This window comes from Tachypleus tridentatus, chromosome 8 (assembly GCF_004210375.1).
Source record: "Tachypleus tridentatus isolate NWPU-2018 chromosome 8, ASM421037v1, whole genome shotgun sequence".
NCBI classification, from domain to species: domain Eukaryota; kingdom Metazoa; phylum Arthropoda; class Merostomata; order Xiphosura; family Limulidae; genus Tachypleus; species Tachypleus tridentatus.
The window spans coordinates 84,768,932-84,781,855 of NC_134832.1; the positions used below are offsets into that span (position 1 = coordinate 84,768,932).

Genomic DNA, 12,924 nt, shown 5'->3' on the forward strand with positions numbered 1-12,924 from the left:
CGTAGTGGAGGCTGTAATCTACAGCTACCATCTAATCTACCAACAGTGAACACTGCCAGCATGTACATTCTTGCACAACTATAACTCCCACTGAAAGACAAAAACAAATGCAGTTAGAAACTAAGTTAATTACTTTCTGGACCATCTGTTATATGAAACATGCATAGACTTTGAATAAATAAAAATGTTGAAAGTTTTTACATGAAAATAAAAAGGCAGAAAATACTACACTTGTATGGAACACTGTGTGTATGTTTAAAAATGCAAAACCTTATAACAGTCAACACCATAAGCTTAGTAGATGTAAACAAATTCTAAAACTGATACTAAATTTGTTATGGTGATTACAGTTGTGTCTCTAATTAGCAAAAAAGAAAGTAATTTGTGAATAATGACCATTATATCACTGCTCATTTTTTTCAGTGTTTAAACAGAAGTTTCTAGTAAGTTTAAGTCCACTAATTTAGCTATGTTCTTGAAATCAGTGACAATAAGCATCATAAACTGTACAAGACACTGTATATAAAATTTACAAGTCTTTAACTACTGAGTCTTGGACTCACTAAAATCAAACTCTAACATGTCATGCATAACTTTCTGGTCACTGCATTTAGATTTGAATTCTTTTAAATACACAGTGTTCCACACTTGTATGGAACACTGTGTATGTTTAAAAATAAGTGTTATAAAGATTTAATTCAATGATTGCAATGCTGTTCAAACTCTTCTGACTGTACCTGTAAATTCACATTTTATGAAAAGTAATTTTTGTGTTTGCAAAGGCTCAAAACTTATCTTTGCAACAACCAACCAACCAAGAACAATTGTTATTACTGGTGACAATAGAATGGGAAATTTTTATTGAACATGATCATCTTATTACCACATTTTTCACTTCTTCCAACATCAGGGAGTCCATAAATGGTACTTCATTAAAGTAAATGTTTCAATTTTATTATAAATTTCAAAAGAATCATGCTATAATTCTTTAACTCACCAAGTTTCTTTTTTTTTTTTTTTTTGCTCGAGTACAGTCCATGTATTAATGTGTAGTTCACTTGAATCTTAATTTTAAAAAAATCAAGTTTTGCCCTAAAGTGCACTAAAATGCCAAATTTGAGGCCTAAATTACAAAAACAGAATCATACCCCCCCATCTCACCAAGGTTATAAATATTCTAATTACAGTTAGTCCATTGTTATCTTATAATCCCAAATTATATGCTCACCATATTACTAGGTAACTGCTTACCAAGCTAGTTTAAGAAAAATAATATTCATTCATGCACAATTCAGTAGTGACAAATACTTTGTTGTATTGTTTAGTTATTTTAATTCTGTATTATTTGTTTTGTTTTATACATTGTAGTTGCTTATCAGAAGAGGAAAAACATATTCTAATAACAGGTTACAAAAACAAATATAAAAACATAAAAAAGTAGCTTTTCATTACTTTGTCTTTGGGGGAGAAAAAATTATTTGAAAAACAGCTATTTTTGACATTGTGTTTACTTTGTTGAGTTTTAAACGTATATTAGCAAAGAGACAAAAATTCAAGTGGACACAAAAATAATTTTATTTACAAACATATCTGCTTATACATGTAAAATACTTTCTGAAACTGCATCAACAACTGTTTTTTGCAGAGACCCATTTGTTTGTTTGATAATTTCATAAATGTCTAAGGATTCACCTACAGAGATAAAGAAAAATGTTTATTACAATACTGCTCTCAATTATGTACAATGAAGGATAATATAGAAATAATTATTGTTTTAAGACAATTTATGTATGAAATGCAATTTTAATTTAAGGGTTGTCAAAAACTATTTACTTGGAGTTTATAGAATGTATGAAAGACACAAGATGTAATAGACAGCTTAAGAAGACACTAGATAACCAAGTATGACATAAACAGGTTGAACAAGATTACTTTTTATGGGTTGAAAGAAAACAATGCAGCTCACAATTTAATTAGATGGATATTCCAAGACCTAAGAGAAATAGAAACTAGCAGTTATTATTATTGGTGCCAAGCTGCCACAATTTAGCTAGAGAAAGCAAGGAAGTTAATAATATCAAACACCAAGGTAAGAGGAAGTAATATAAAAAATGAAGAAAGGAAATTACAGTGGGAATCAGCAAGAGTATATGTATAATGTAAGACAGAAGTTAGCTTCTGTTAACACATTTTGAAGTTAAATGACTTGAGTACCGATGCATATTTCAGTGAATAATACTTCATATGAAAAACCAAACAAATATTTTGAACATGGTACTTCAATCAATATATTGTAATATCAATTCGTTATTCACTACAAATTTCTTTACAGTGAAATAAAGCATATTTTGTTTATTTTACTAACTTCAGTACTAATCAGTGAAGTGAAATAGAAATCTCTAACACACTAACTTGTTCATCACATGAATAATGTTGAATTTTATTAGCTGCTAAGACAACTATTGTTTCTTTAGTCTATGCAGTTGCAGATAGAAGGGGTAAAGTAGTTTGGAAATACGTTTATATTGAATATTGATGAAAGTGACAAGCTAAAGGTATTTACAACCTTTAGAAACAAATATACAGTTCTTTATTCAGGGCAGCCTGACTTAAGAAAAACATAGAATGACTCATAACAAAGAAATATAAGATATGAAGTATTCCTCATAATTTTTTCACTTGATTAACATTTATTCTTTGAATACTTATATACTGATAAACAATGTCAAACTTGTATCAGCAGCATACATAAATGGATTTTTCATTAAAAAAAATGATTTGCAAGTAATTGTGTTTACGACAAAATACTATATTTACAACTTATTTTGATTATTTACCAATGATATTTATTATATACAGATTCTATACTGAAGAATATAAGCAATGGTAGTTATTGGAGACTGTTAAAAAGGTTTGTAGTTCAACTTTACATGTCGGTTACACAACTGACCTGGAGGTATATCATAGCCTTTCTTTAAGCCATGAGGATTTGAAGGAGTTATACAGTCCATGTTTACCTCTTTTCTTAGAACTGAGTCTACATCCACAGAACTGAAGAATGCTACAGACTGAAAGGAATCAAACTTGTTTCTGAAGGTAACTATTTTACAATAATGTTTTGTTCAAACACTCAGTTTAGGATATAAAACAACCTCTTGGTCATTACAGTTAAATCTGCTTCTAAGACTCATTAATAAAAATTTAAGATAGTATTATTCAATATTTATAAATAAAATTTCTGTTTTATAAATTACATTATAATAGGATGATCATAATTATGTTTGGGAATAAATGGTGTTTTATAAAGTTAAATTACCACAACTTTATCAAAGTGTTCTTGACAAACCTGAGGTAAATCATCCATCTTAAGCTTAAATGCAAACATGGATCGCGTTAGGAGATTGGATACTTGTAATGCCAAGGCTGCTCGGTACCGATCCTCACTCTTTACTAGATAACGAACTTCATCATGAATGCTAATGGTAAAACGACCATCTATGTTAAAGTCTTCAAACAAATATCTCATGGAGACCAGGATAAGATGTAGGTAGTCTACAGCAGAGCTCTGTACAACCCAGTTGATTCGGCTTGTCATAAACTATATCATTAAATATACAGACATTAAAACTACTCAGAAAAAAAACATTACATGAACCAGTGGTTGCTAGGAAGTTAAGAATATTTTTAAATGTATATATAGTTAAGCTATAAATTGAATAAAGGTTAAATTTTTACACTGTTAACTTCATACACTTTTTATCTTAAATACTGATCATGATATCCATGACAGCTTTTCAATATATGTGTACACACACATATATATATACATACACATGCTCCTTATATGCAGAAGAACAATATTTCTAGCAACAAAGAAATACTGAGAATTAATTACATTTTATAAGAACAATGTTTGAAGTCCTACTCTGTATTGAGACCTATTTTATTCATCACTGATTGTGTCAATCTGATAGTCATGATTACATGACTGCTTGATGCTTAAATATTATCAAGCCTTTTGGAAGAATGGCAAGTTTAGTCTTAGACCATACATCCTAAACTTTCAAAAGATCCTGCACCATATGTGGATGTTGGCTTCTAAGACCATGTTGAAGCAGAAAGGCATAAAAGTCCATGGAAGTTACATCAGATGTGTGACTTGAGAAGTCTGTGGTCAAAAGAGATTGGCATGATTCCAGTTTCTTTGGGGTAATGCAAACTGTTAATATCTTAAAAGCTACATTACACAAGCATTCCAGCTTCCTTGAAAGTTTAACTTCTTCAAATTGTTAAGTCTTTTGCTATATATTGTTTAACAATCTTGTTAAACACAAACCTTACGTCCATGGTCAGGATTAGGCGCTAAATAAGAAATAATCAAATATATATATATATATATATATATATATATATTTTAACATCTATTGGCCCAGCATGGCCAGGTGAGTTAAGGCATTCGACTTGTACTCTGAGAGTTGCAGGTTCAAATCCTTGTTGCAACAAACATGCTCACCCTTTCAGCCATGGGGGTGTTACAATGTGCGGTCAATCCAGCTATTCATTGGTAAAAGAGTTGGTGGTGATGACTAGCTGCCTTTCCTCTTAGTCTTACACTGCTAAATTAGGGACGGCTAGTGCAGATAGCCCTCGAGTAGCTTTGCTCGAAATTCCAAAACAAACAAATAAATCTAACATCTATAATTGGAATTAAAAGAAAAAAAAAGAGAGATTCAATTTCACTTCATAAAAAAAGAAAGAAAAATGTAAGCAAGAATAATAGTGTTAATATTTGGTATTATGTGCAGTTAAGTGTTTTTAATTATAAGCATGACAAATGTTTAAAGAAGTAATTTTTCTTAGAACTAAGTATAAACATTTTAATGTAAAAATAAAAATCTTGATTAAACACATACGTTACTTTTGACAGTCTGTGGTTCTAATGCTCGACTGATCTGACAATTCAACACAGGTGTTTGAGGTTGTGGAGACTGAGCAATCTCTTCTAACTTGTTGAACATGTGAGACTCACTAAAACAAAAATTAATCCATTATACATCATAAAGTGTGGCCTAAAATACTCAAAATCAAACGTGCAATAATTTTATTGCTAAAATTATTTTTAAATGAGTACAAGACTTAATTTAATCTTCTATTAACATTAACTGATACAAAAAGTACAATCTTTTAACAAATTAATGTTTAGTACAAAATACTAAATTTATTTTTGAGTCTACCTAATATTTGTGCTATCTCCTTTTTAACGTTTTAGAGCTAAGATTATGTGATTATTAAAAATTATATTAACTCTTAATTGCCATAGGTATGTATATTTTTAATATTGCCACAGACACCTACACACAAGTTGAATATGTAATATTAAAATGAATTTGAAGCCTCACAATGTTATTACAGTTTGTTTTGTCATATCTGACTATGCTCTACCTGGTGACTGTGCTTCTTGACAATAGCCTTGCAATCCCATTTCCATTGGAAATTGTCCACTAAAATGCTGTTATGTCTAAACCATATTACTGCTCCTTGTATGCCTTCCACAATCTGTTCAACGTATGAGAATAGTAGCAGTAAAGCACCTGTTTAAAAAGTCTAACCACAGAAATTCACAGGTGCTGCATACAGTGAATTGACTGGTAGATATTCATATGGAGTAGCATGAATACCAATTTCATTCTCCATCTGTGTCATGCATGTGATGACTGAATAGGTGATATGAATGGAAGCCTTAGCTTGGTGAACAACTACCTCGTTTACCTCACTTCCAGGTGGAGATCTTTTTATTATGTTGCGTACTATTGCTTGGAAGTATATGGATGGCATTTGCTACCAATGTTTGTGTTCATTGACTTTCACATGTCACAAGATAATACTTTACTCACCAAGAATGAGTAAAACTTACTGCAGGTTTCTTTCTTGATGATTTGGATGTTCCAAGTGAATTATATTCTCTTTGTTTTCTAATTTTATTAAATAAAATGGATATCACTACCTTGAACATTCTTAATCCATGATCTGAACACATCTTTATGATAGAAGCATGAAGATATTTTACATCACAAGGGCTATTATATGCCCTTCTCAAATCCATTTTCAGTGGTATCACACAATCTATGAAGTAACAATCATTATGAAAATGTTGTTCAGATATAAGCTGTACCACCACACTTTACTATCTTGGCTCTGTTTGTTTTATATGACTTGTTGATTTGCATGTTCAAATTTGTTTTAAAATACCCAATCCTTTGTATGAAAACATGCTGTATTGCCTTTGTTTTGACTTTGAAAAGTATGATATTAAATAAATCTTCTGAGAAAGAGACATGAAGTAAAATCAGTAAGTTTATAATTAATTTTAAAAAAAAATGAATAAATCTGCAAATCTTAGAAATTCATAAATAATTATTTTACTCAATACTTCTTACAATCTTAAAATAATCACCTGTAGAATATTTCAAACATTTCTCTTAAGAAGCATTTCAGGGTGATATAAGAAGTAATAAGCATGATATAAGTAATTATATAAAACTGTGTTTTTGTACATGAAAATAAAATTGCAACAGAGTTAAAGTTCTGTGAACCTGAACTTTACACTCATAGCTGTTATAATTATTTTTGAATCTGACATATTTAAAAAACAAATTTTATTTATAATTTTTCATATAGAGTGCAATTAATATATTTTTTATATCAAATTCTAAGCTACCATTAAGGTTTTTAACTCCATTCTCTCCTGTTTATTTGATGCTCTTGTGAATTTTATAGATTTACCCAATTATTCAATTGGTATGTTTATACAACCCTCTGACAAACAAAGTTTTGCTAGCAATTTATGACATTTATAGGGATGAGCTAAATATTTAATCAGTTCAGTAATGCACTATTTGTTGAAATTAATTCTGATGAGTTATTAATTTGAAAAGAATATATAATCAGATATTAACTGTACATACATCACATGTACATATTGCACTGCTTAGCCCATTGGTGTTTTTTACTCACTTCTAAACACAGAAGCATTTTACCCAGTATTAATGAGTGGAAGCCCTGGTATTTTTAATAAGTCATAATACAGACAGTTGTTATGTAGTTTCAGTAAACATTATGCCTAATCATTGTGTTGCTATTATGTGCCAAAGATGGTTACATCACCAAGTGCAATGGCAAGCAAAATCCAAACAACAGGAATATGGAATTGTACATTCCCAAGTACATTATTCTTGAAAGAAAAAATAATAACAAAGTATCCACTTTAATACTACACTATATATATATAATGAAGTGGTTTCTCTGACCTCTGGTACATTTTCAATAAATATGGGAAAATCTACAATGTGGTCTAAAAATATCTAAATTTGATTGGATATTCAAAATCATGACAAAACTACTACTTTTCATATCCTCAGATACTTTTAATACTAAAACATGAAATCTTGCACACTATCAGCTCATAAAATGTTAATGTTATTTTTTTCACATGTGAATCATACCTAATTTTTAAAACTATTTTTTATTTGTTGCCTTTTAAATTGATTACAGTTTATGACTGGTCAAGTTCATATTATTGTATGTTGCATATTTTTTTTTATTTGAAGAAACTGTGACAATAACCATGTCACAACCTCTAGTTTACTAACACCATATTAGGGTGAATACCACCAAAAAAAAATACTGATTAATGAAATTTGAAACTTCATTCTAAATTAAAAAAATTATATATGTAGATATTTACTCTTCAAAACAAGAAATGCAAAAGGGATATTTTTTTATTTTAAAGAGAAATATATGTAATAACGTTACAAGCTCAGAGTATGTGATGTTACACGTGTTAAGGCACTGATTGTCAGCCCAAAATGACAATAAAAGTTGTGCACTTTGAAAAAGGAGGAAAACATCGGATTTTTCGCCAAAACGCATGCGTGTCCAATAAATTTGTTTGAGAGATCTGCATGTTCTGAAAGTGCAAAATCCCTATAAAAGTGACGGGTTCTCTGTTTCCATAGCTCAGTGTTAAGCCACCGACACGCAATACAGTTACTCCAAGACTGACTGAAACACAACGCAACAACGCCATTGGTCGCTTGGAAGCAGGCAAATCTCGATCAGATGTTGCCAGAGCTGTGAATGTCCACCCAAGCACCATCACAAGGCTATGGAATCGTCACCAACAACATGGATCAACTCGTGACCGTCCACGATCTGGCAGACCTTGTGTGACCACGCCCGCACAGGATTGCTACATCCGGTTATGTCACCTTCGGGATAGGACCACCACTGTGACGTCTACTGCCTCAACCATACCAGGGCTGCGTAGGATTTCCGATCAGACCGTACGCAACCGTCTACGAGATGCAGGAATCCGACCTCGACGTCCAGTCAGAGGCGTCATCCTCACCCAGCAACATCGTCAAGCACGGCTGCAGTGGACTCGGGCACATTGGGTATGGCCTCATCGACGATGGAGGCATGTTTGGTTCAGCAATGAATCACATTTTATGCTTCATAGGCAGGATGGAAGGACCCGTGTTTACCGTCGCCAAGGTGAATGTTTTGCAGCAAACTGTGTGCAAGATGTTGACAGATATGGTGGTGGCAGCGTCATGATATGGGCGTCATGAGCGTCAATGACGTTTTTCAACATGACAATGCCCGTCCTCACACAGGCCGACTCACCACTGTCTTCTTGAGACACCACAACATCAACGTTCTTCCCTGGCCCTCCATATCACCAGATATAAACCCCATCGAACATCTTTGGGACGAGTTGAACCGACGTCTGCAACAGCGACAACCTCAACTGCAGACTCTACCTCAGTTAGCAGCAGCTTTGCAGGCTGAGTGGACAGCCATTTTACAAGATGTGATTCGTCATCTCATCTCTTCCATGGGCAGGAGATGCCAAGCAGTTATTGATGCTCACGGGGAGCATACTCGTTATTGACGTTGAGTGACATTAAACTTCAACTAGTGTGCGTGGACTTCGCCTTTGCAGACTTTGGATGTTCAGCAGTGACTGTGCAAAGTTTCACACATGTCATACAGAACTACCCGGAATAAACTTGTTAACAATATGTCTCAAATTTTGCCTTTTGCGTTTCTTTTTTTGAAGAGTATATAATGCATGGTAATAAAAAAGATACAATTAAGGTTTCAAAATGTTTGTGCTGCAACCTGAATTCAGCTATAACCCTTAAATAGCAGATATGTTGTAGGTAGCGACATCAATTCATAATATCCTTCGTTTAAAGGCTAAATAACAAAATGGGGTTTAGCTTCTTATCCATTACTAGGGAGTATATAAAAAACAAACATTTAACCATTTTTAAGCCACAGAGTACTTTTACCTGTATATCTATTTCAAAAAATTTGAACTCAAAAATATCTTGAAATTTAAATCATTTTGTAACATTTATTTAGTGTATTTCACAAAAAAACAAGAACAATGTTCAGAGTTGCACTTCTGTGCAGTTCTAAGAAGCCTTGCCTGCAAAATACTTATCAAGGTTTGTTTTGGAATCCCAAATAAGTTCATATTTAAAACTAAAAAATAAAGTTTATAATACAGATCTTAGATTTTTTATAATTTCATTAGATGTTTTCATGTTACTGAAAATAATAAATACTTCAAAATTTTCTATGGTAGAACATCAAGTAATTTTAATTAGATTTAATAAATAAAGTAGGTTATGGCAAAATGCTCCAGTGATTGAAATCTTTGTTTATTAAATATTATAATTATGTGCATAGAATCCAAACAATGCACTTAAATGTAAGAGATTATAATTTATTTAAAAAGAGAGAGCCAGTTCAAAATGGGCTCAAAAGGATAGAAAAACCTACTCTAAAGTTTTTGGGGAATGAAAATTAAAAAAATAATAATAATAAGCAGAGAAGAGATACTTGTGGTGAAAGTTTGTGTGCAGAACTTAAATTAATATCACATCAAATACAAGAAAATTCAATTCCATACAAGATCATGTTATATAAATATGAAAGCCAAATAATAACAATAAAAATTTCCAAATACATTTATTGCTTTTAGAATTTTCTTTTCTGTACCTGTTAGTGTGAAAAATAGCAAAAGATTGTTTTTGTGACTAAAGTTGATAAAAATAATTTTGTGTTCCACAATGAGACAAGAGAGATTAGACTAGGCAGTAATTTCTATAAAAAATGAAATATCCAGAGACATTAATATAGACAAATTAAAGTTCCACTTTCAGAAACTCAAAGTTTCATTTTCTAAAGCCTAATCTTTATTTATATGTATTTATTCACTATGCACTTTTTGTACTGTGTATTTGGAAAAACAATTTAAATTTTGTAAAGCATAAAAAATAAATAAACAATATACAAATTTGAAAATAGGCTCAAGTTCTCATTTTTGCACCTTTCAGTTTTGAACTTGAGTCAGCACCAATACTAGTTAGATTGATCTTTGTCAAGAATATTGTTATTGTAAAAATACTGTTACCTAGTCTGATGTGGTGCAGTTCTGAATAGTCAGGTCATACACCACCAATACATTTTTGTTTGTTTAGGCTGTTCTTTATCTTTACAATATATAGCCAGAGGTGACAAATAATATATCAAAAATATATTTATGAATATAAATAAGTAAAGTTGAAACTGAATGAATATATAAAATAATGCTTTATGATGAACATTATAAAAAAATTTTAAATTCCAAGATCAAAGGTTCTATATTTAATTTTTTTGTCAAAATAGTGCATCAAAATAAAATTTTGGAATTTAACAACAATAGAAAAATATCAAACTACATCAATTTTTTTAAAGCTAAAAATGGATACCATTTAGTAACTTTAGTAATTTCATGCTATTTGTTTATGCATTTCCAGTGAGGGAACAAAAGAAAATTGTAGAATATCAGTGTCATTCTTCAAGTTTAGAAAAAGTTAAACAGCTAGAATAATTTAAACCTTAAACTTGTGTCAAGCATATGGACATGAAATACTATGCAAATTACTGAAGAGAAAAATATTCACATCTCTTTAGTCTAAGACCATACCTTCCACCAACCCAAATCTTTGGAGAAGTTTCATCATCCCTGGATTGAAGGATAACTTCATATTCACCATAATCTTCAAGAAGATATCTGCAAACAGTGTGATTAATATTGTATTTTAATAACATAAAACCATCATGCTTCTAGGTTTACTTAATGAACTTCTTTCTATAAGGAATTAAAAGGTAAATTTGTCATAACAGGTGTAGAACTGAACATGTACTGGGTCTGTTCATTGAACAGAAAAGTCTTATGTATTACAAAAGTGTCTGTACTCATGATATGCCTATGTATTAATGGAATCAATTTTATTCAAACAAGTTGGAGTGAAAGGTGGTGCTTGTGTGAAGAAGTCACTTAATATTGCTCATTGTATATACTGTATATTATATTTTGTTACCTGAAATGCATATCTAGTTTTTCAGTCCCTTTAAATAGTATCTGATATTTGCTTCACTTTCTTCTCTATGAAGAACTTTTATTAATTAGCAATAAAGGGTTAAAATTAATAGCTGATAACCAACATCAAACACATAAACACTATGTATTTCAGAACGGCTAGTATGTACGTTCTAAGATACATTTTTATTTCAAGTGGGTTTCCTCATCATCAAGGAAATAAATACTATGTTGAATGACACCATGTAAAAGGTCACGATATGTGTACTTTGATCTCCATTCTTGCACTTTAGAATTAATATGAATATAATTAACCAATAGTAAGTTAAGAACTAAATCAATTCTTTTCTGATTTCTTGAAACAACTATTTGTTTGTGGGTATGAGGGTTGGAAAATGTTTTATTTCTTACTGCTTCTGGCTAAAACAAATTATTTGTTATGTACTTGAACAAGTTTTCATTATTGTAAAACTTGTGTATTTGCTTACACTTTATAATTACAGTAATAAATATACATATTTCTTTGCCACAGATTTAGTTCAGAAAGTATGCACTGGAAAATTGTTCAAATGAACTGAGAAGCATAGGCATCTACAAGTTTGGAAATCTGAGTTTCAGAATTTTGTGCAAAGTTACACAAAAGTTATCTGTGCAGTTAACCTGAAAGACTAAAGGGAAGGCAACAGCACCAACTGCTAAATTTTGGTCTACTCTATCTTAATGAATTGTGGGATTTAACCATTATGCTTATAATAAACCCATAGCTCCAACATGCAGATTATATTTTTGCAAGAACAGGTCATTACAAACCATGAAGTTAGATTAATATCTGGGTATGCTAACTACAAAGTCACACCTGGTCTCAAACTGCAGAGTATATTCCCAAGAAAGAAGACTACCTTCCTAAGTTACCATATCACCCTAAAAAATTGTTCAGTTGCTATAAACAAACCTTCTAACCCCCTTCGTTTCAGCATACATCTTCCTTGCTTTATCTTTAGCCTCCTTCATACTTAATCTGTGGTTGAACTGCATAAGTAGTCTCTCAGCAAAAGGTCGACCTGCTCCATATATCCTTCCATAATTTATCACCTATAAAATTGTAATCCCTTTATTATACTTCTTACTTAACTACAGTTTTCTACCTAATTCATGATGATGTGTATTTGAGACATTTGCTTCATAAACATTTAAAAAGAACTGAACCATGACTTAAAATATTAGTTTTTTCTAAATTTACAAATTTTAAATTACACAAGTACCAAAAAATAAGCCAGAACAAAAACATGACTTTGCATATATGATTTCAAGTATGTTAGTTTGACAGAAAATTTTAGAGTACTTGTACACATAGCCATCTTAAAGTTTAACAATAAATACAAATCATGTGTAGTTTCAAATGATACATAAAAACAGTAGCTTTAAGCTGCAAAATCAACTGAATGTTAAGTTGCAAGTTTTTAGTTCTGATAATACTCAATGTGTTA

The 12,924-nt window shown here is 31.2% G+C and overlaps 1 protein-coding gene across 1 annotated transcript in view; it reads right to left on the reverse strand.

Moving 5' to 3' along the window:
- Positions 1-1,551: 1,551 nt before the first annotated feature.
- Positions 1,552-12,924, reverse strand: part of PolG1 (DNA polymerase gamma, catalytic subunit tam) — a 93,906-nt gene continuing 82,533 nt past the window's right edge. The window contains exons 21-26 of the mRNA XM_076452422.1: positions 12,390-12,529; positions 11,042-11,128; positions 4,914-5,028; positions 3,347-3,598; positions 2,951-3,068; positions 1,552-1,692 (exon numbers count right to left, since the gene is read on the reverse strand). Of these exons, the coding sequence (XP_076308537.1) occupies positions 1,595-1,692; positions 2,951-3,068; positions 3,347-3,598; positions 4,914-5,028; positions 11,042-11,128; positions 12,390-12,529 (810 nt within the window). The 3' untranslated portion in view covers positions 1,552-1,594. The remainder of the gene's footprint in view (positions 1,693-2,950; positions 3,069-3,346; positions 3,599-4,913; positions 5,029-11,041; positions 11,129-12,389; positions 12,530-12,924) is intronic.